Raw genomic sequence first — 22,382 nt, 5'->3', positions numbered from 1 at the left:
AGTTATGATAACAGAAGACAAAGTATAAGATTATGAGATGCCTGTCTAACTCAGTGGGAAAGTACACCTAAATGGAGAAAGTAGACTTGCCAAGAAGTTTTGACCGGTAAAAGTTTGTCATCTTGAATTTTTTTCGTTTTTTTTCTTTTTCCTTTTTTTTTTTTTTTGAGGCAGTCTCACTTCTTTGACCAGGCTGGAATGCAATGGTGCGATCTCAGCTCACTGCAACCTCCGCCTCCTAGGTTCAAGCGATTCTCCCGCCTCAGCCTCCCAAGTAGCTGGGATTACAGGCACGTGCCAACACGCCCAGCTAATTTTTGTATTTTTAGTAGAGACGGGGTTTCACCATGTTGGTCAGGCTGGTCTTGAACTCTTGACCTCAAGTGATCCGCCCAGCTTGGCCTCCCAAAGTGCTGGGATTACAGACGTGAGCCACCATGCCTGGCCAGTCATCTTGAATTTAAAGTGAAGTCAGTCAGCTTTATTATACGATTTTTCTCCAGCGTAATCTGCTATTTGGGTACAGACACTGAGAAGACAGATGAGTTTCATCTAAGGTTGGTATCTCTTCAAGTGGGTATGTAAACTGAGGCTATTTGCAAGAGAATTACTTTAATGATGAATCATAAAATCTAGACTAATGAAGAGGATGGAGGGCTGGGCACAGTGGTTTACGGCTGTAATCCCAGCACTTTGGGAGGCCGAGGAGGGTGGATCACTTGAGGTCAGGAGTTCAAGAGCAGCCTGGCCAACATGGTGAAACCCCGTCTTTACTAAAAACACAAAAATTAGCCGGGCATGCTGGTGGGCACCTGTAATCCCAGGTACTCAGGAGGCTGATGGAGAATCACTTGAACCAGAAAGGAGGTTGCAGTGAGCTGAGATCACACCACTGCACTCAAGCCAGGGCGACAGAGCGAGAATGTCTCAAAAACAGGAAAAAAAAAAAAGCAGGTAAAGCCAGGAAAGGCCTGGTAGGAAAGTATGTGAAATCAGTGTACCTGAAAGGAGATCAATGATTTGGAAGTTTCCATGACGTGGAAGAATTTTGCAGTAGGAGTCTATTTTCTAACTATTAACAGCTATAAGATTCTTGAGGACAGAGACAGTGCCTTTTACGGCCATCCTAACAGATGCCTGCAACTAGCAGGAATGAAGTAATGTTTGCTTATTTGATTAGCCATAGCCCCAATAGCTCACCTGGCAGGTGACAGCTAGTGTATGACAGATCTGGGTCTTCCCAGTTCGGAATTCTCCAAACATTTCTGTGATAGATCCAGTCTCAATTCCACCTAAAAGAGCAATAAGAAATACCTCTTAGCATAATACAAACATTTAAAAACTGTAGTCACAGAAATGTTCTTGGAGCTCAAGAGAAAGATATTTACATAAATTAAAAATTCAATTTCCAACAACCGATTTTTCAAAAATGTATTTTGAGGCTAGCCATGGTGGCTCAGGCCTGTAATCCCAGCACTTTAGGAAGCTGAGGTGGGCTGATTGCTTGAGTTCAGGAGTTTGAGACTAGCCTGGGCAACATGGTGAAGGCCTGTCTCTACAAAAAATACAAAAATTAGCCGGGCATGGTGGCGGGTGCCTGTAGTGCCAGCTACTCAGGAGCTAAGATGAGAGGATCACTTGAGCCTGGGAGGCAGAAGCTGCAGTGAGCCGAGATCATGCCACTGCACTCCAGCCTAGGCGACACAGTGAGATCCTGTTTCAAAACAAACAAACTAAAAGTATTTTGAAATAATTATAGATTTATAGATAGTTGCAAATAATGCTAGGTGCGGTGGCTCATGCCTGTAATCCCAGCACTTTGGGAGGCCAAGGCAGGCGAATCACCTGAGGTCACGAGCTTGAGAGCAGCCTGGCCAACATTGTGAAACTTCGTCTCTACTAAAAATACAAAAATCAGCTGGACATGGTGATGGGCACCTGTAATCCCAGCTACTCAGCAGGCTGAAGCACGAGAATCACTTGAACCTGGGAGGCAGAGGTTGCAGTGAGCCGAGATCACACCACTGCACTCCAGCCTGGGTGACAGAGTGAGACTCCTTCTAAAAAAAAAAAAAAAAAAGGGCTGGGCACAATATGGTGAAACACCATCTCTACTAAAAATACAAAAATTAGCCGGACATGGTGGCCCATGCCTGTAGTCCCAGCTACTTGGGAGGCTGAGGCAGAAGAATCACTTGAACCCGGGGGGTGGAAGTGGCAGTGAGCCGAGATCACGCTACTGCACTCCAGCCTGGGCGACAGAGCAAGACTCGATCGAGACCATCCTGGCTAACATGGTGAAACCCCGTCTCTACTAAAAATACAAAAAACTAGCCGGGCGAGGTGGCGGGCGCCTGTAGTCCCAGCTACTCCGGAGGCTGAGGCAGGAGAATGGCGTAAACCCGGGAGGTGGAGCTTGCAGTGAGCTGAGATCCGGCCACTGCACTCCAGCCCGGGCTACAGAGCAAGACTCCGTCTCAAAAAAAAAAAAAAACAACAAAAGACTCTGTCTCAAAAAAAAAAACAGCTGGGTGCAGTGACTCACGCCTGTAATTCCAGCACTTTGGGAGACTGAGGTGGGTGGATCAGGAGGTCAGGAGTCTGAGACCAGCCTGGCCAAGATGGTGAAACCCCGTCTCTACTAAAAATACAAAACTTAGCCAGGCACGGTGGCAGGGGCCTGTCATCCCAGCTACTCATGAGGCTGAGGCAGGAGAATCGCTTGAACCCGGGAGTCAGGGGTTGCAGTGAGCTGAGATCGTGCCACTGCACTCTAGCCTGGGCAACAGAGCAAGACTCTGTCTTTAAAAAAAAAAAAAAACAAACAAGGCCGGGCGTAGTGGCTCACGCTTGTAATCCCAGCACTTTGGGAAGCTGAGGCGGGCGGATCATGAGGTCAGGAGATTAAGACCATCCTGGTTAACATGGTGAAACCCCGTCTCTACTAAAAATACAAAAAATTAGCCAGGTGTGGTGGCAGGCACCTGTAGTCCCAGCTACTCGGGAGGCTGAGGCAGGAGAATGGCGTGAACCTGGAAGGCGGAGCTTGTAGTGAGCCTAGATCATGCCACTGCACTCCAGCCTGGGCAACAGTGCAAGACTCTGTCTCAAACAAACAAGCAAAACCATAGGGAGGTTCTATGGACCTAGCCTTCTGTAGTGTTAACATCTTGCATAGTGATAGTACAGCACTGCTATTAGAAAACGGACATTGGGGGCCGGGCACAGTGGCACACACCTGTAATCCCAGCACTTTGGGATGCTGAGGCGGGTAGATCATCTGAGGTCAGGAGTTCAAGACCAACCTAGCCAACATGGTGAAACCTCATCTCTACTAAAAATACAAAAATTAGCTGGGCGTGGTGGCACTCGCCTGTAGTCCCAGCTACTTGGGAGACTGAGGCAGGAGAATCACTTGAACCCAGGAGATGGAGGCTGCAGTGAGCTGAGACTATGCCACTGCACTCTGGCCTGGGTAACAGAGCAAGACTCTGTCTCAAAAAAAAGGAAAGAAAACCGACATTGGGCCAGGAGAGGTGGCTCAAGCCTATAATCCCAGCAGTTTTGGAGGCTGAGGCAGAAGAATGGCTTGAGCTCAGGATTTCGAGACCAGCTGGACAACATAGTGAGGCCCTGTCTCAAAAAAAAAAAAAAAAAAATTAGGCAGGAAGTAAATGATCGTAGTCCTAGCTCTGGGGAGACTGAGGCTAGAAGATCACTTGAGCCCAGGAAGCAGAGGTTGCAGTGAGCTGAGACCATGCCACTGCACTCCGGGTGACAGAGTGAGACCCCGTCTCTAAAAATAAATAATAAGGTCGAAAGCTTTATAGTTTTCCCTGAAGTCCTGAAGATTAGTGTGTACACAATGAGTAGTATTCAAACATGGATGTTTTAACCAGTCATCAGGCTTTCAACCTTGTGGTAGAGGAGGTTATAATTATAGTTACTTCCTTAAGCAAAAGGAGCTTACTCTCTCAATGCAATATTAAATGGAGACTAAATTCTTTAATTTGCAGGTAAGTTTAGTATTTTATAAATAAGGGCCTACCTTGCAGCAGTCTTACCTCTTCAATGCAGATACTTTCTTTATCTCTCTTTTTTTTTTTTTTTTTTTTTTTTTTTGAGACGGAGTCTCGCTCTGCCGCCCAGGCTGGAGTGCAATGGCCGAATCTCAGCTCACTGCAAGCTCCGCCTCCCGGGTTCACGCCATTCTCCTGCCTCAGCCTCCCGAGTAGCAGGGACTACAGGCACCTGCCACCACGCCCGGCTAGTTTTTTGTATTTTTTAGTAGAGACGGGGTTTCACCGTGTTAGCCAGGATGGTCTCAATCTCCTGACCTCGTGATCCACCCGTCTCGGCCTCCCAAAGTGCTGGGATTACAGGCTTGAGCCACCGCGCCCGGCCTAATTTTGTACTTTTAATAGGTTTCTCCATCTTGGCTGGGCTGGTCTCAAATTCCTAACCTCAGGTAATCTGCCCACCTTGGCCTCCTAAAGTGCTGAGATTACAGGCATGAGCCACTGCACCTGGCCTTCGTTTATCTCTTTATCATTATCTAACAAGTAAATGCTACCCAAACATTTCAGTTTTGTTCCATAACCTGGAAGCTTTCCTAACTAGAGTTCACAACACAGAATAAGGGATTACTACACCTTGAAGTAGTTTGTCAAGCTCTTTGGAGCCAGTAGTAATCTGTATGATCTCTGACCGCCTTTGGTGGAATTCAGTTGCAGTGGTGAAACCCATTGGAACTAATTTAGCTGCCTCAGCCTGGGAAAAATAAGAAATGTTAAATCAACAAAATAATATTCCTTACCACAGTGATCTTGAGGGCAAAAAATATATATATAAAGAAAAAAGAAATATTAGTAAAACAAGAATCCGGTGTGCAATGAAACGAGAAACTATCTAATAAAATTACCAGGATGATTTCTCTTTAGAAAGTCATAAAAAGGCCGGGCGCGGTGGCTCAAGCCTGTAATCCCAGCACTTTGGGAGGCCGAGATGGGCGGATCAGGAGGTCAGGAGATCGAGACCATCCTGGCTAGCACGGTGAAACCCCGTCTCTACTAAAAAATACAAAAAACTAGCCGGGCGAAGTGGCGGGTGCCTGTAGTCCCAGCTACTGGGGAGGCTGAGGCAGGAGAATGGCATGAACCCGAGAGGAGGAGCTTGCAGTGAGCTGAGATCCGGCCACTGCACTCCAGCCTGGGTGACAGAGCAAGACTCCGTCTCAAAAAAAAAAAAAAAAAAAAAAAAGAAAGTCATAAAAAAGATAATCTCATTCAGAGACTCCATGAAGATCAATTTGTTAATCACCAATTCAAGTTAATATGTTAATACAGTTTAAAAAACTATTATAGATCCATACATATGTGTTTTGCCCAATTTATGACAAAAATGACAATACAGTACACCTTCATTTCCTGCTCCATCAACCGCAGACTGTATCCCTTAACTTCCTACTTTGTAAAAATGAGGACATTTGCCCTTCCATCTTTTCTCTCTCCATGGCTACTTCCCCACCTCTATCAGCCGTACCTTTTCTTTCATATTGTCTGGCTGAGAACATTCACATTCTATTTTGTAATTACAGATAAGTATTCTATAATAGCACTATGGGTTGATTCTAAAATTGAAAAGTAAATGCATTCACAAATATGCAAAAATAAAGCAACACACTCCTAAATAACCAACAAGTCAAAGAAGAAATGACAAGGGAAATGAGAAAATATTTTTTGCAATGAATGAAAATGAAGATAGGCCGGGCGCGGTGGCTCAAGCCTGTAATCCCAGCACTTTGGGAGGCCGAGGCGGGTGGATCACAAGGTCAGGAGATCGAGACTATCCTGGCTAACATGGTGAAACCCCGTCTCTACTAAAAATACAAAAAACTAGCCGGGCGGGGTAGCGGGCGCCTGTAGTCCCAGCTACTTGGGAGGCTGAGGCGGGAGAATGGCGTGAACCCGGGGGGCGGAGCTTGCAGTGAGCCGAGATCGCGCCACTGCACTCCAGCCTGGGAGCACAGCGAGACTCCGTCTCAAAAAAAAAAAAAAAAAGAAAAAAAGAAAATGAAGATAAATCAAAACTTACGGACTCCAACAAAAGCAGTGCTCAGAGAGAAATTCATAGCTATAAATACCTATATTAGAAAAGAAGGCTGGGTGCGGTGGCTCATGCCTGTAATCCTAGTACTTTGGGAGGCTGAGGTGGGAGGACTGCTGGAAGCCAGGAGTTTGAGACCAGCCTGAGCAACAAAGTGGGACCCTGGCTCTAAAAAGTTTTAAAATTAGCAGGGCATGGCTGGGCACAGTGCTTCACACCTGTAATCCCAGCACTTTGGGAGGGTGAGGTGCGCAGATCACAAAGTCAGGAGTTCAAGACCAGCCTGCCCAATATGGTGAAACCCCATCTCTACTAAAAATACAAAAATTAGCTGCGCATGGTGGCATGCACCTGTAGTCCCAACTACTCAGGAAGCTGAAACAGGAGGATTGCTTGAATCCAGGTGGCGGAGACTGCAGTGAGCTGAGATCGCGCCAGTGAACCCCAGCCTGGGCAACAGAGCAAGACTCCGTCAGAAAAAAAAAAAAAAAAAATGGCCTGGCGTGGTGGCTCATGTCTATAATCCCAGCACTTTGGGAGGCCGAGGCAGGCAGATCACGAGGTCAGGAGACCGAGACCATCCTGGATAACATGGTGAAACCCCATCTCTACTAAAAATACAAAAAATTAGCCAGGCATCGTGGCACGTGCCTGTAATCCCAGCCACTCGGGAGGCTGAGGCAGAAGAATCACTTGAATCCAAGAGGCGGAGGTTGCAGTCAGCAGAGATCGCACCACTGCACTCCAGCCTGGGCACAGAGGGAGACTCTGTCTCAAAAAAAAAAAAAACAAAACAAACAAAAAAAAACAACAAATTAGCAGGCCGTTGTGGAGCGTGCCTGTGGTCCTAGTTACCTGGGAGGCTGAGGCAGAAGGTTTGTTTGAACTAGGAGTTGGAGGCTGCAGTGAGCTATAATCGCACCACTGCACTCCAATAAAGTAACAGAACAAGACTCTGTCTCTAAAAACGAAACAGATAGGCCGGGCGCGGTGGCTCAAGCCTGTAATCCCAGCACTTTGGGAGGCCGAGACGGGCGGATCACGAGGTCAGGAGATCGAGACCATCCTGGCTAACACGGTGAAACCCCGTCTCTACTAAAAAATACAAAAAGCTAGCCAGGCGAGGTGGCGGGTGCCTGTAGTCCCAGCTACTTCCCAGGCTGAGGCAGGAGGATGGCTTGAGCCCAGGAGGCAGAGGTTGCAGTGAGCCATGATCATGCCACTGCACTCCAGTGTGGGTGACAGAGCCAGATCCTATCTCAATAAATAAATAAATAGGCCGGGCGCGGTGGCTCAAGCCTGTAATGCCAGCACTTTGGGAGGCCGAGACGGGCGGATCACGAGGTCAGGAGATCGAGACCATCCCAACATGGGCTAACATGGTGAAACCCCGTCTCCACTAAAAAATACAAAAAAAAAACTAGCCGGGCGAGGTGGCGGGCGCCTGTAGTCCCAGCTACTCGGGAGGCTGAGGCAGGAGAATGGCGTGAACCTGGGAGGCGGAGCTTGCAGTGAGCTGAGATTCGGCCACTGCACTCCAGCCTGGGCGACAGAGCGAGATTCCGTCTCAAAAAAAAAAAAAAATCCTAACCTAACCTTCCAAAGAACAGCAAACAAAACAAAGCAAGCAGAAGGATGGAAATAACACAAGTTGGGTCAAAACTATTAGGTAAAGGACAGAATAATAGAGAAAAATCAATGAAACCAAAAGCTGGTTCTTTGAAAACATCAACGAAATTGACAAACTTTTAGCTGCACTGACCAAAAAAAGAGAGAAAAGACTCAAATTACTAAAATCAAGAATGAAAGAGGGAACATTACTACTGACTTTATGGAAATAAAAAGTAGTATAAGGAAACCCTTTGAGCAACTCTATGTCAACAAGTTAGATAACTTAGATGAAATAAGCAAATTCCTAGAAAGATAAACTACAAAAACTCACTCAAGAAGAAAATCTAGGTCGGGCGCGGTGGCTCACGCCTGTAATCCCAGCACTTTGGGAGGCCGAGTCGGGCGGATCACGAGGTCAGGAGATCGAGACCATACTGGCTAACACGGTGAAACCCCGTCTCTACTAAAAATACAAAAAATTAGCCAGGCATGGTGGCAGGCACCTGTAGTCCCAGCTACTCGGGAGGCTGAGGCAGGAGAATGGCGTGAACCTGGGAGGCGGAGCTTGTAGTGAGCTGAGATCGCGCCACTGCACTCCAGCCTGGGCGACAGAGCAAGACTCCGTCTCAAAAAAAAAACACCAAAAAAAAAAAAAGAGGCCGGGCACGGTGGCTCAAGCCTGTAATCCCAGCACTTTGGGAGGCTAAGACGGGCGGATCACGAGGTTAGGAGATCGAGATTATCCTGGCTAACACGGTGAAACCCCGACTCTATTAAAAAATACAAAAACCTAGCCGGGCGAGGTGGCGGGCGACTGTAGTCCCAGCTACTTGGGAGGCTGAGGCGGGAGAATGGCGTAAACCCGGGAGGCGGAGCTTGCAGTGAGCTGAGGTCCGGCCACTGCACTCCAGCCTGGGAGACAAAGCGAGACTCTGTCTCAACAAAAAAAAAAAAAAAAAAAAAGAAAAGAAAATCTAAATAGACCCATGGAAAGTACAAAGATTAAACTTTTATAATTTTAAAATTTCCCATGAAGGAAAAAAAAAATAAACAAATAGTTGAAAAAGTCAATGAAAGTTTATTTTCTAAACTTTTCTATATATTTAATATTTCATTTAAAAATTTATTGCAGGGCCAGGTGCATTGGCTCACGCCTGTAATCCCAGCACTTTGGGAGACTGAGGCGGGCGGATTACCCGAGGCCAGGATTTTGAGACCAGCCTGACCAATTCATATACTCACTGTCAATTCCGTGCAACAAACATATACTAGACACTTACTCTGTATGAAACATAATCCCAGGGACTCTGAAGGATATGGAGAAAAAGAAGAGCAGATTCTTGACTCCACAGAACTTATAATGTAATCAGGAAGATACACTATACAAAATAACTATAGTACAAGTAGATGTGATGGGTAATATAAGAAGTACTAACAAAAGAGCCATGGGAGCTCAAGGAATATAGACTACTTCCTTTGGTGAAAAACAGAAAGAGAAGGTATTAGCAAAGACGAAACTGGTAGAAATGGCCAGGTTAGTGGCACGTGCCTGTAGTCCCAGCTACTCAGGAGGCTGAGGAGAATTCCTTGAGCCCAAGAGTTTGAAGCTGCAGTGAGCTATGATCATGCCATTGCACTCCAGCCTGGGCAACAGAGTGAGAGTCTGTCTCTCTCTCTTTTTTTTTTTTTAAAAAAGGTGGGCATAGTGGCTCGTGCCTGTAATTTCAGAACTTTGGGAGGCTGAGGCAGGTGGATTGCTTGAGGCCAGGAGTTTGAGACCAGCCTGGGCAACATGGTGAAACCCCGTTTCAACTGAAAATACAAAAAGTAACCAAGTGTGGTGGTGGGCGCCTGTAATCCCAGCTACTCGGGAGGTTGAGGCAGGAGAATCACTTGAACCTGGGAGGCAAAGGTTACAGTGAGCCAAGCCAAGATTGCACCACTGTGCTCCAGCCTGGGTGACACAGCGAGACTCTGCCTCAGAAAAAAAAAAAAAAGGAAAACAAACAATACAATCATAATCTTTACTGGCCAGAAACTAAGAACATAAAATATTGAAAAGTTAAGACACATATGTCTATACCATTTTGCATTTCAAATCATGATATTCTAGGTTTGCATTTTTGTGTTCATAGAAGCAGAGAAGTGATTCGATTTCTGAAACCAAGATCTCACAAGGCAAAAAGTAAAGATCCTCTCAGCATTTGTTCATTCACAAAAACTGATGCCCAAAAAGTGAAAACAGAAAGACTTTAGGGACTCCTACTGGCTTAGTCAATATGACAATCTTTTAACGAAAGTACTGTTAAGGACTCAGAACTCTTTCTTATTTCCAATTAAGCAACCACTTCAACAAATATTCATTTATTTGAGTAATCCAATAAATTTATCTAACGCTAACAGTAATCGATACGTGAAAATACAATTTTATATATAAATATTTGCAGCGGGGCATGGTGGCTCACACCTGTTATCTTAGCACTTTAGGAGGCTGAGGTAGGCAGATCACAAGGTCAGATCAAGACCATCCTGGCCAACATGGTGAAACCCTGTCTCTACCAAAAATACAAAAATAAGCTGGGTGTGGTGGCAGGTACCTGTAGTCCCAGCTAATGGGGAGGCTGAGGCAGGACAATTGCTTGAACCTGGGAGGCGGAAGTTGCAGTGAGCCGAGATTGCACCACTGTACTCCAGCCTGGCAATAGAGCAAGACTCTGTCTCAAAAAAAAAAAAAAAAAAATCTGCTCTATACTATATAAAACTGCAAGGATAAAGGCAATAAAACTATGTAACTATATAAATACTGAAGGAATAGGTTCATAAAACAAAATGTAACCATGGCGAAGTATGGATGTTAAAGAACTATATGAAGCTAGAAAAATAAATAGGCCAGGCACAGTAGCTCACACCTGTAATCCCAGCACTTTGGGAGGCTGAGGTAGGTGAATCACCTGAGCTCAGGAGTTCGAGACTACCCCAGCATGGTGGCATGTGCCTGTAGTCCCAGCTACTTGGGAGACTGAGGTGGAAGAATCGCTTGAGCTTAGGAGGCGAACGCTGCAGTGAGCTGAGATGGCACCACTGCACTCCAGCCTGTGTGACAGAGCAAGAACCTGTCTCCAAAAAAAAAAAAAAAAGAAACAGGTAACAGTCACCCCTGGAAAGGAGAACAAGATGAGAGAAGAATGAGAGATGGAAGGAAGAAGTCTTTCACTACATTACCTTTTGTACTAGTCCCACTAATGCCTCCCTAGGTCAATTAAGCAGTACTTACCAGAATTTTATCAGCTTTGGCTTCACTAATTCCCTTAATATTTATTAGCTCCTTCTTTGGTGCATAGGCAACAGCCTCCACAGTATGGAATCCAGCTTCTTCCAATTTCTTCACATCGTTGGCATTTATGCCACACTGCTGCAAATGAAGAAAACCATGGATAAATTTAAGCTTTAGTTATTTAATCTAACACAGATGATATGTGTCCTACATACGCCACAGAGGTGCTTGAAGACTTGTAATACAACTGTCCCTTGAAATCCTGGGGTGGGGAGATGGGAAGTTGGTTCCAGGATCCCCAGCAGATAACAAAATCCAAGAATGCTCAAGTCCCTTATATAAAATGGCATATTACCTGCATATAACCTCTGTACATCCTCCTGTATACTTTTTTTTTTTTATATGTAGTTGATTGAATTTTTGATATGTAGTTTGTTGAATTTGCTGATGCAGAATCCAGGGATATAGAGAGCCTACTGGATTATATGCAAAAGCTGAAAAATGAGCCCTATATATGAGGTACTTAACAAATTAACAACCTTTTCATTATCAAAATCAATAATTTTAAACTAGCACTACGCCATGTATATTAAAAAGAACTCTTATAAGCAAATGGAATTAAAAAGTAACTCCCAACTTTTTTTTTGTGACCCTAAATGATCTCCGAGACTTTGGGCCCTACAAGATCAATTTAAGACTGTGTTGCTCAGCACTTTCCACATCAAGCACATAAAAAATGATATTTTTACACTATGGTAGGGTAAACAGATAAGGCTGCTCAGAATGAAAAGAGCGCTATCTTGGCCTATCAATACCTTTTTGTTGAACAATGACCAGAAAGCTCTGCTCTAACAACTGACATTAACAGTGAGGAAAACTACTTTTTGTCAGGGACTTTTATATCTCTTCTTAAACCACCCAAATCCACCTCTTTCTTCCTATATTCAAGTCAGCTTTGGTTTCATTAGCCACCAAAACCATGACTTCTGGGAAAACATGAGTTAGTAGGTGAATGTGAGTGTATTCAGGGGTTGGGAGAATTTAGAAGAGGGGAGAGATTAGTTTGCCAACATAAGCCATGTCTGCTGTTAATATTTAAGCAATAAGCAATATGCATGTATGAGTATAAGGATGCTCATGGCACCAGAAGTTATGATTCTGAACTTTAAAATGTTTATCACAAATCCATTTAAGTAACTTCTAGAGTCTTTTTTAAATAAGCTTTTTGCACTCCTAGAGTCTTGAAGATTAGTCGGAGATGGGAAATTTGAAAAAAGAGACAGAAGGCCGGGCGCGGTGGCTCAAGCCTGTAATCCCAGCACTTTGGGAGGCCGAGACGGGCGGATCACGAGGTCAGCAGATCGAGACCATCCTGGCTAACACGGTGAAACCCCGTCTTTACTAAAAAATACAAAAAAGTAGCTGGGCGAGGTGGCGGGCGCCTGTAGTCCCAGCTACTCGGGAGGCTGAGGCAGGAGAATGGCGTAAACCCGGGAGGCGGAGCTTGCAGTGAGCTGAGATCTGGCCACTGCACTCCAGCCTGGGCCACAGAGCGAGACTCTGTCTCAAAAAAAAAAAAAAAAAAAGAAAAAAGAGACAGAAGAATCAAGTCTTTCTCTGCTTTCCCCCTACTTATCTCAGCCCCAATCAGCTGCACTCACATGGCAGTCTCTATACAATGGGCAGAAATAGTGTAAGGCCTCAGCTCTGGTGCTTAATGTTCTTGTGCAGAATCCTGAATTGGAGCTTATCTCTTATACCATAACACCACCACAGCCTTCTCTCTGCCAATGACAGCTGACAGCACAAAGCTAGGTCAATAAAGAGAAGGTGCTACCCTGTGTTCCTTGCATAACTGGTCCAGGCCACTATAATTCCCAGAACGGCACTTTCATACTTAGTGCAAACAGCACAGGATGCTTTGGCTGGGCGTAGTGGCTCATGACTGTAATCCTAGCAGTTTGGGACGCTGAGGCAGGTGGATTGCTTGAGGCCAGGAGTTCAAGACCAACCTGGTCAACACAGTAAGACCCATTTCTTAAAAACAAAACAAAAAACAGCACAGGCCGGGCATGGTGGCTCATGGTTGTAATCCCAGCACTTTGGGAGTCCAAGGCGGGCGGATCACCTGAGGTCGGGAGTTCGAGACTAGCCTGACCAACATAGAGAAACCCTGTCTCTACTAAAAAATACAAAAAAACTAGCCAGGTAAGGTGGCGGGCGCCTGTAGTCCCAGCTACTCAGGAGGCTGAGGCAGGAGAATGGCGTAAACCCAGGAGGCGGAGCTTGCAGTGAGCAGAGATCCAGCCATTGCACTCCAGCCTGGGCGACAGAGCGAGACTCCATCTCCAAAAAAAAAAAAAAAAAAAAAAAAAAAATATATATATATACATATATAAAATTAGCTGGGCGTGGTAGCGCATGCCTGTAATTCCAGATACTTGGGAGGCTGAGGCAGGAGAATCGCTTGAACCTGGGAGGCAGAGGTTGTAGTGAGCCGAGATTGCGCCTCTGTACTCCAGCTTAGGCAACAAGAGCGAAACCCCATCTCAAAACAAACAAACAAAAAAAAGCACAGCACAGACATTCCACCATGGGATCCTAGGCCTCAGTTTCTGACAGTCCAGCTCTCAGAAATAAAAATGATAAAGTAGGAAGAGAATGGTTGACAAAGGAAGACGCCCTGCCAGACATATTTAGCAACAATCTGCAGCCTTTCCACAGGATTATTGACAACACTTCTGAAAAGTCTTGGGTCTTGACCTTGGTAGTAAACCTACAGTTTATGTAAAGGTTATAATACCTTCCACTAGGTAGAAGAATCTAGTATATAATTTCAAAATTAGCAACTAAGCACATACCTCTAACCGTGAAATGGGTTGTGGGCCAAAGCTTTCTTCTTCCACTGAAGTATCTGCATTTGCTTCAAGCTGCATCTGCATTGCCATTACTGAAAAATACAAATGCCTATCAGTATAAACACTAGAGAAATAAGGTGCATCTCTCTCCCTATCTTCTATCTAGCTAGTTGTATCAAAAAGACTTTAGGAAGAGCCAAGGCCATTCTCTTATTGTGTTTCTCTGTTCTCCTGCTTTATATTCCTTCAGAGTAGGGGCCAAGTTTTACTTATTTTTATATACCCCATTATACATTATGAATGTGTTTGCAAACAAATACTGTGTGATCTCACTCATATGTAGACTCTAAAAAAGTTGATCTTGGCAGGGTGCAGAGGCTCATGCCTGTAATCCCAGCACTTTAGGAGGTCTAGGTGGGTAGATCACGAGGTCAGGAGATTGAGACCATCCCGGCCAACATGTGAAACCCTGTCTCTACTAAAACTACAAATGTTAGCAGGGTGTGGTGGCACACGCCTGTAATCCCAGCTACTCAGGAGGCTGCGGCAGGAGAATGGCTTGAACCTGGAAGGCAGAGATTGCAGTGAGCTGAGATCACGCCACTGTACTCCAGCCTCATGACAGAGCGAGACTGCGTCTCAAAAAAAAAAAAAGTTCATCTCATACAAGGAACAAATAGAAGAGTGGTAACCAGAGACTGAGGAGAATGCAGCCGTTGCAGGAGGCAGGAAGGAGAGAGGTTGATTAACAGGCACAAAGTTTCAGTTAGATAGGAGGAATAAGTTCTAGGGTTCTATTTCATAGTAGGGTGACTACAGTAAACACTAATGTAATGAGTACTTCAAAATAGCCAGAAGAGAGTATTTTGAATGTTCTCACCACAAAGAGAAATGACAAGTGTTTGAACTGAATTGATGGATATGCTGATTACCCTGATTTGATCATTCATTATTCAACATATATGTACTGAAATATCAACTTGTTCTCATAAATATGTACAATCATCTGTCAAAAACAAAGTAAAACTTATTATTTTCACAACCTTGGGATATAAAAAGATTTCTTGAAACGATACATAACGCACTAGCCAAAAAGGAAAAGATTGAAAGCTGAACTACATTTAAATTCAGCACTTCGGCCAGGCACTGTGGCTCAGGCCTGTAATCCCAGCACTTTGGGAGGCTGAGACGGGCAGATCACCTGAGTTCAGGAGTTCGAGAACAGCCTGACCAACATGGAGAAACCCTGTCTCTACTAAAGAAAAATACAAAATTAGCCGGGCGTGGTAGCACATGCCTGTAATCCCAGCTACTCAGGAGGCTGAGGCAGGAGAATCGCTTGAACCCGGGAGGTGGAGGTTGCGGTCAGCCAAGATCGCGCCATTGCACTCCAGCTTGGGCAACAAGAGTGACTCTCTGTCTCAAAAGGAAATATAAATAAATAAAATAAAAAATAAAAAAATAAATTCAGCACTTCTATTCATCAAAGGACACCACTAAGAGAATGGTAAGTCAAACCACAGTAGAGGTGAAAACATTTAGCACAAACATAACTGAGGGCTGATAACCAGAATATAAAGAACTTTGGCCCGGCGCGGTGGCTCAAGCCTGTAATCCCAGCACTTAGGGAGGCCAAGACGGGCGGATCACGAGGTCAAGAGATCGAGACCATCCTGGCTAACACGGTGAAACCCTGTCTCTACTAAAAAATACAAAAAACTAGCTGGGCATGGTGGCGGGCGCCTGTAGTCCCAGCTACTCGGGAGGCTGAGGCAGGAGAATGGCGCGAACCTGGGAGGCGGAGCTTGCAGTGAGCTGAGATCCGGCCACTGCACTCCAGCCTGGGCGACAGAGTGAGACTCCGTCTCAAAAAAAAAAAAAAAAAAAAAAAAAAAAAAGAACTTCACATCAGTAAGAAAAAGTAGAAAAATAGACAAGAGATTTGAACAAGTACATCACAGAAGATATCCAAATGGGAAAAACATATGAACAAATACCCAACCTCATTAGTAATCAGGAAAATTAAAATCACATTGAGACATTACTGTGTAACCAGCACAATAGTGAGTCTTGCTCTGTCGCCCAGGCTGGAGTGCAGTGGCGCCATCTCGGCTCACTGCAAGCTCCGCCTCCCGACTCATTGCATCTCGGTTCACTGCAATTCTCCTGCCTCAGCCTCCCCAGTAGCTGGGACTACAGTCGCCCGCCACCACGCCCGGCTAATTTTTTTTGTATTTTTAGTAGAGACGGGGTTTCACCATGTTAGCCAGGATGGTCTCTATCTCCTGACCTTGTGATCCGCACGTCTCAGCCTCCCAAAGTGCTGGGATTACAGGCGTGAGCCACCGCGCCCGGCCAGAATAGTTAAAATATAAAAGGCTGAAAATCGTGTTGTCAAGCATGTAAAACAACGAAACACTCAACACTCCTGATGTATTTTTATATAAAATTCAAAAACGAGCAACATTAGTTAATCGCATTAGAAACCAGTATACCAGTTACCACTGTAAAAAGGGGAAAATATTAAATACTACATAAGGAAGGCTTCTGGGGACCATTCTATTAAGTGGTGATTACGTAGGTGTACATTCATTTTGTCTTGCTCTATCGCCCAGGTTGGAGTGCAGTGGCCTGATCACGGCTCACTGCAGCTTATACTTCCCAGGCTAGATCCTCCCTTCTCAGCCTCCTGAATAGCTGGGCCTACAGGTGCACGCCACCAAGCCTGGCTAATTTTTTCTATTTGTAGAGATACTGGTCTCACTATCTTGACCAGGCTGTTCTCAAACTCTTGGGCTCAATTGTCCTCCCGCCTCCACCTCCTAAAGTGCTGGGACTACAGACTTGAGACACTACACCCGGCCAGTATATTTTGTAATAATTCACGGAGTTGTATGCAGTTGTGAATGTGCATTTTTCTACATGTATATTACATATCACTTTAGAAGTTTAAAAAAAAAAAAAAAAAAAAAAACAGGGGCCAGGCGCGGTGGCTCACGCCTGTAATCCCAGCACTTTGGGAGGTGGAGGCGGGTGGATAACCTGAGGTCAGGAGTTCCAGACCAGCCTGACCAGCATGGTGAAACCCTGTCTCTACTAAAAACACAAAAATCAGCCAGTCGTGGTGGCGGGAGCCTGTAATCCCAGCTCCTCGGGAGGCTGAGGTAGGAGAATCGCTTGAACCCGGGAGGTGGAGGTTGCAGTGAGCCGAGATCGCGCCACTACACTCCAGCCTGGGCTAAAGAGCGAGACTTCATCTCAAAAAAAAAAAAAAGTTTTAAGAAAACCAAGCCTCACTTCAGATCATTCTCTAGGCATCATGCGAATGGTTTTCCGCATTAGATGACGAAAATACTGTTTTGGCAATTGCAGGTTGGTATTTTCTAAGCACGGTGTAACGGAAAGACAGACCAAGAATCCGGAAGCCCTGGCTGTGATATTAAACAGCTGTGGCTACACCGCTCTGATCTCGGACTCCTCGCTCAAACTCATAAAACGGGTGTTGGCTATGAAGGCTCTAATGTTTCTCCCCTAGTTCTAAAGACTGGGGTCCACGTGTGTTTTCGCCCCAGCAACTGAGGGTCGGTCGGACGCGGACACGCCCTGCCACGTCCGGGTTTCACACTGCGCGCGGAGACCCCACCTGCCCCTCAGCATTGGACCGGCCAGGACCCAGGTGGGCGACGACGAGCCGCAGCTATAGAGGGCCCGGCCTGCGCCTCACACACTCACCTTGGCCCTGAGCGCTGCTCTTTCCAACGGGCCGCGCGCTGCGACTTCACCCCGCGGGGGTGACACGCGCCTGACCCGCGCGAACCCCAACGCCCCTGGCTTACGCCCCACTTCAAGTCTACTCGCTTGCCCCAGCCTTCTGCGCACAACCCAGACGAGTTTCAGCTCCCAGCTGCACGCCTCGGGAAGCGCCGCGCTCTCCTTAAGGCTCGGTCTCTGGTCGCTGGGCGCGCTCCGCCGGCGGCTTTCAGAATTCGCGCCAAACCCTCTCGCCCAGGGTCACGCCCGCGTCGGCGTAACGTATCTCCGCCTTCCGGATCCGCCTTCTTGCCCCTTCCGCCCTGCGCGCTAGCCCAAGACTGGAACTCGAGAGCTTGATCTTGCGCGAGGTTACGGACTGCCCTCTTCCCTTTTTGCGTAAGGACTAATTCAGACTTTATGCCGGGCGCGGTGGCTCACGCGCGTAGTCCCAGCTAACTCGGGAGGCCGAGGCGAGAGGATCGTCTGAGCCTAGGAGTTCTAGGCCAACCACGGCAACGCCCCTACTCTTACCCTAGTCCCTCGCGGGTGGGGCGAGGGTTTTCGGGGGACGGTGGGGGAAGACATCAGAGTTGCTGTGTTCTGTTTATCAGATCGAAGACTACAACTCCCAAGAGGTAATGCGTCGGCCCGGGACTGCATCTCCCGGCATGCACCGCCGGCGGGCCTGCGAGTTCTCACCGTCATCCCAGCTGGACTATTACCTGGAGCCGGACTATTACCTGGAGCCTTAGCACTCTTGTGGTTTGTTTCAGCAGTATCTGAACGTCAGCTTTTGGCGCTGGTCGCTCTGAGCCTCCGACTCACATTCCTGGAACCAGGTGCTTTCCAGGCCTCATGGAGGTGGAGGAGCTGAGGAAGCTCGAGAAGATGGATAGAAGTGGGAAATGGAGCTATCGGAGGGGAGAGGGAAATGGCTGGAATATTCGTCAATCTGTGGTGCTTTACTGGAGATTTGCAGGACTTCAGAGGAAGAGGGCATTGAATTTCATAACCTAAACCGTCCCGTGGTTTACCAGAAAGTTTTGACCCGTGATTCCGGTTTTAAAGGCTGAGTAGGGCCGAGAATCGCTTGAACCCGGGAGGAAGAGGTTGCAGCGAACCGAGATCTCGCCACTGTACTCCAGCGTGGGCGACAGAACGAGAGTGTCTCAAAACAACACAAGCTAGCTGAGTAGGATTTCTTGGGCGAAGTGGAAGACACTATAAGCAGATAGGGTAGTATGGGCATGGAAACAAACTACATGATTAAAGATTAGTATTATCTAGCGAGGGAGGAAAAGTGCCAGAACAAGTGCCGAAACTGGAAAGTTACATTTAGTTCAGGATATGAAGAGGCTTAAGATCATATAAGGCCTGCACAGTGGCTCACGCCTGTGATCCCAGCACTTTGGGAAGCCAAGGCAGGAGAGGATCACTTGAGCTCAGGAGTTGGAGGCCAGCCTGGGCAACATAGTGGGACCCCATATCTCCAAAAAGAATAAGCTGGGCATGGTGGCTTGTGCCTGTGGTCTCAGCTATCCCGGAAGCTGAAGTGGGAGGATTGCTTGAGCTCAGGACGTCAAGGCTGCAGTGAGCTATGATGGGACACTGCACTCCAACCTGGGCTACAGAGTGAGACCTTGTCCCAAAAAGCAAGCAACAACAACAAAACATGTAAGAAGAGGCCAGGCACGGTGGCTCAAGCCTGTAATCCGAGCACTTTGGGAAGCCAAGGTGGGTGGATCACGTGGTCTGTTCAAGACCAGCCTGGCCAAGATGGCAAAACCCCATCTCTACTAAAACTACAAAAAGTAGCTGGGCGTGGTGACGCATGCAAGTAATCCCAGCTACTTGGGAGGCTGAGGCACAGAACTGCTTGAACCTGGGAGGTGGAGGTTGCAGTGAGCCGAGATCACCCCACTGCACTCCAGCCTGGGCAACAGAGCAAGACTCTGTCTCAAAAAATATATAAGGAGCTTTGTTCTCTAGGTACTGAATAAATCACTGAAAGTTTTTAAGAAGACAAGTTATTTGGTTAGATCTATTTCCCCTCCACTATTACTCATTTATTATTATTATTATTATTATTTATTATTATTTTTAGATGGAATCTCACTCTGTTACCCAGGCTGGAGTGCAGGGATGCGATCTCAGCTCACTGCAACCCCCACCTCCCAGATGCAAGCGAGTCTCCATGCCTCAGCCTCCCAAGTAACTGGGATTATAGGCACTCGCCACCACACCCAGCTAATTTTTTGTATTTTTAGTAGAGACAGGGTTTCACCATGTTGGCCAGGCTGGTCTCAAACTCCTGACCTCAGGTGATCCACCTGCCTTGGCCTCCCAAAGTGCTGGAATTACAGGTGTGAACCATCATGCCTGGCTTTTTTTAATTTTTGAGATAGCGTCTCGCTCTGTTCAAGTTGGCCTTGAACTCCTGGCCTCAAGTGATCCTCCCACCTTGACCTCCCAAAGTGTTGGAATTACAGGTGTGAGCCATTGCAACGGCCTTATTACTACTTTATATATGTGGAGTGCTTTAAAGTTGACAAAGTTTTTATTTAATCCTCACACTATTACCCTGTGGCATTGAAGAATAGATTTCAGGAGAGTGAAAGTGAAGACAGCAAAAAGGAAGTTGTTGCAATATTTCAGGCAAGAGATGAAGATTTAAATTAGATTCCAATTCTACCTTTTTGGCACCACGGACCTGTTTTATCAAAGACAGTTTTCTACAGGGCTCGGGGGGTGGGCCTGAGGCAGAGAATGGTTTTGGAATGAAACTGTTGTACCTCAAGATCATCAGTTAGATTGCCATAAGGAGTGTGCAATCTAGATTCCTCACAGGTGCAGTTCAAAATAGCGTTTGTGGCCAGGTGCAGTGGCTCAAGCCTGTAATCCCAGCACTTTGGGAGGCCGAGGCGGGCAGATCACGAGGTCAGGAGATGGAGACCATCCTGGCTAACCCTGTGAAACCCCGTCTCTACTAAAAAATACAAAATAGGCCGGGCGCGGTGGCTCAAGCCTGTAATCCCAGCACTTTGGGAGGCCGAGACGGGCGGATCATGAGGTAAGGAGATCGAGACCATCCTGGCTAACACGGTGAAACCCCGTATCTACTAAAAAATACAAAAAAACTAGCCGGGCGAGGTGGCGGGTGCCTGTAGTCCCAGCTACTCGGGAGGCTGAGGCAGGAGAATGGCGTGAACCCAGGAGGCGGAGCTTGCAGTGAGCTGAGATCGCGCCACTGCACTCCAGCCTGGGCGGCAGAGCGAGACTCCGTCTCAAAAAAAAAAAAAAAAAATAAAAAAAAAATTGCCAGGTGAGGTGGCGGGCGCCTGTAGTCCCAGCTACTCGGGAGGCTGAGGCAGGAGAATGGCGTAAACCCGCAAGGCGGAGCTTGCAGCGAGCTGAGATCCGGCCACTGCACTCCAGCCTGGGCGACAGAGAAACAAAACAAAACAAAACAAAAAAATAGGGTTTGAGTTCCTGTGAGAATAATGCTCTCCCTGATCTGATAGGAGGCAGAGCTCAGGCAGTAATGCTTGCTTGCCAGCTGCTCACCTCCTGCTGTTCAGCCCAGTTCCTAACAGGCCACAGGTCTACGATGGGGCATTGGGGTCCTCTGAATTAGAGGAATGACAGAGAGAACAGACTCAGGCAGCTTTCTGGATGTAGAAACAACGTAACTTAGTGATTATAGATAGTACCTGTGATAATAGTGAACTTTCTTCCATATCAAAGTTACACACCTTTGCCTCCAGTTCTTCCCACACCTTTAGAGCATCTGCAAACCTACAGCCCTCCTCCTAGCTGACTGTAGTCACATGACTTTTACCTTTCTGACCACTGGTTGTACCAGCAGTGTTCATCTGACCCCAAATCAGCCAATCATTTTCCTGCTCCTGGAAAATTGTACTTGGGTTTTATATTCAAGTCTGACCTCAGGAATTTATGGAGCAAAGTACACAGATAGATGTGTCAAATCAGAGAAAGCACATCTGCAGAAAGATTAAGAAATTGATGTCAGGCGCGATGGCTCAAGCCTGTAATCCCAGCTCTCTGGGAGACCAAGGCAGGTGGATCACCTGTGGTCAGGAGGAGTTCGAGACCAGCCTGGCCAACATGGTGAAACCCCATCTCTACTAAAAATACAAAAATTAGCTGGGTGTGGTGGCACATGCCGGTAATCCCAGCTACTCAGGAGGCCGAGGCAGGAGAATCGCTTGAACCCGGGAGGCAGAGGTTGCAGTGAGCTGAGATCATGCCACTACACTCCAGCCTGGACGACAGAGCAAGACTCTGTCTCAAAAAAAAAAAAAAAGAAAGAAAGAAAGAAATTGAGATACTAAGGAGAGAGTCAAAGATAAATGGACCATTTGAATTCTGACTCCTTTCCAGATTGCCTTTCCAGTTTCTCAGAAGCCTAGCAGTACTTACTCCTCCTGCTCTTGGGTTCTTTTGACTTAAAAAAAAAAAAAAAAAAGGCCGGGCGCGGTGGCTCAAGCCTGTAATCCCAGCACTTTGGGAGGCCGAGGCGGGTGGATCACGAGGTCAGGAGATCGAGACCATCCTGGCTAACATGGTGAAACCCCGTCTCTACTAAAAATACAAAAAAAACTAGCCGGGCGTGGTGGCGGGCGCCTGTAGTCCCAGCTACTCGGAGGCTGAGGCAGGAGAATGGCGTGAACCTGGGAGGCGGAGCTTGCAGTGAGCCGAGATCGCGCCACTGCACTCCAGCCTGGGTGACACAGCGCGAGACTCCGTCTCAAAAAAAAAAA

The 22,382-nt window shown here is 46.7% G+C and overlaps 1 protein-coding gene across 2 annotated transcripts in view; it reads right to left on the bottom strand.

Annotated features, from left to right (window-relative positions):
* RAD51 (RAD51 recombinase) overlaps nucleotides 1-18,219 on the bottom strand; it is a 41,714-nt gene extending 23,495 nt beyond the window's left edge. The window contains exons 1-5 of one of the 2 annotated variants that reach the window (XM_025389774.1): nucleotides 17,581-18,219; nucleotides 13,852-13,940; nucleotides 10,991-11,128; nucleotides 4,653-4,770; nucleotides 1,201-1,292 (exon numbers count right to left, since the gene is read on the bottom strand). In XM_025389774.1, the coding sequence (XP_025245559.1) occupies nucleotides 1,201-1,292; nucleotides 4,653-4,770; nucleotides 10,991-11,128; nucleotides 13,852-13,938 (435 nt within the window). In that variant the 5' untranslated portion in view covers nucleotides 13,939-13,940; nucleotides 17,581-18,219. The remainder of the gene's footprint in view (nucleotides 1-1,200; nucleotides 1,293-4,652; nucleotides 4,771-10,990; nucleotides 11,129-13,851; nucleotides 13,941-17,580) is intronic. The other variant, XM_025389773.1, reaches the window with a different exon arrangement.
* Between the last annotated feature and the right edge of the window lie 4,163 nt (nucleotides 18,220-22,382).

This window comes from Theropithecus gelada, chromosome 7a (assembly GCF_003255815.1).
Source record: "Theropithecus gelada isolate Dixy chromosome 7a, Tgel_1.0, whole genome shotgun sequence".
In the NCBI taxonomy this organism is placed as follows: Eukaryota; Metazoa; Chordata; class Mammalia; order Primates; family Cercopithecidae; genus Theropithecus; species Theropithecus gelada.
Note: the sequence above shows the minus strand (reverse complement) of the source record. Positions and strands in the feature narration are given on the sequence as shown.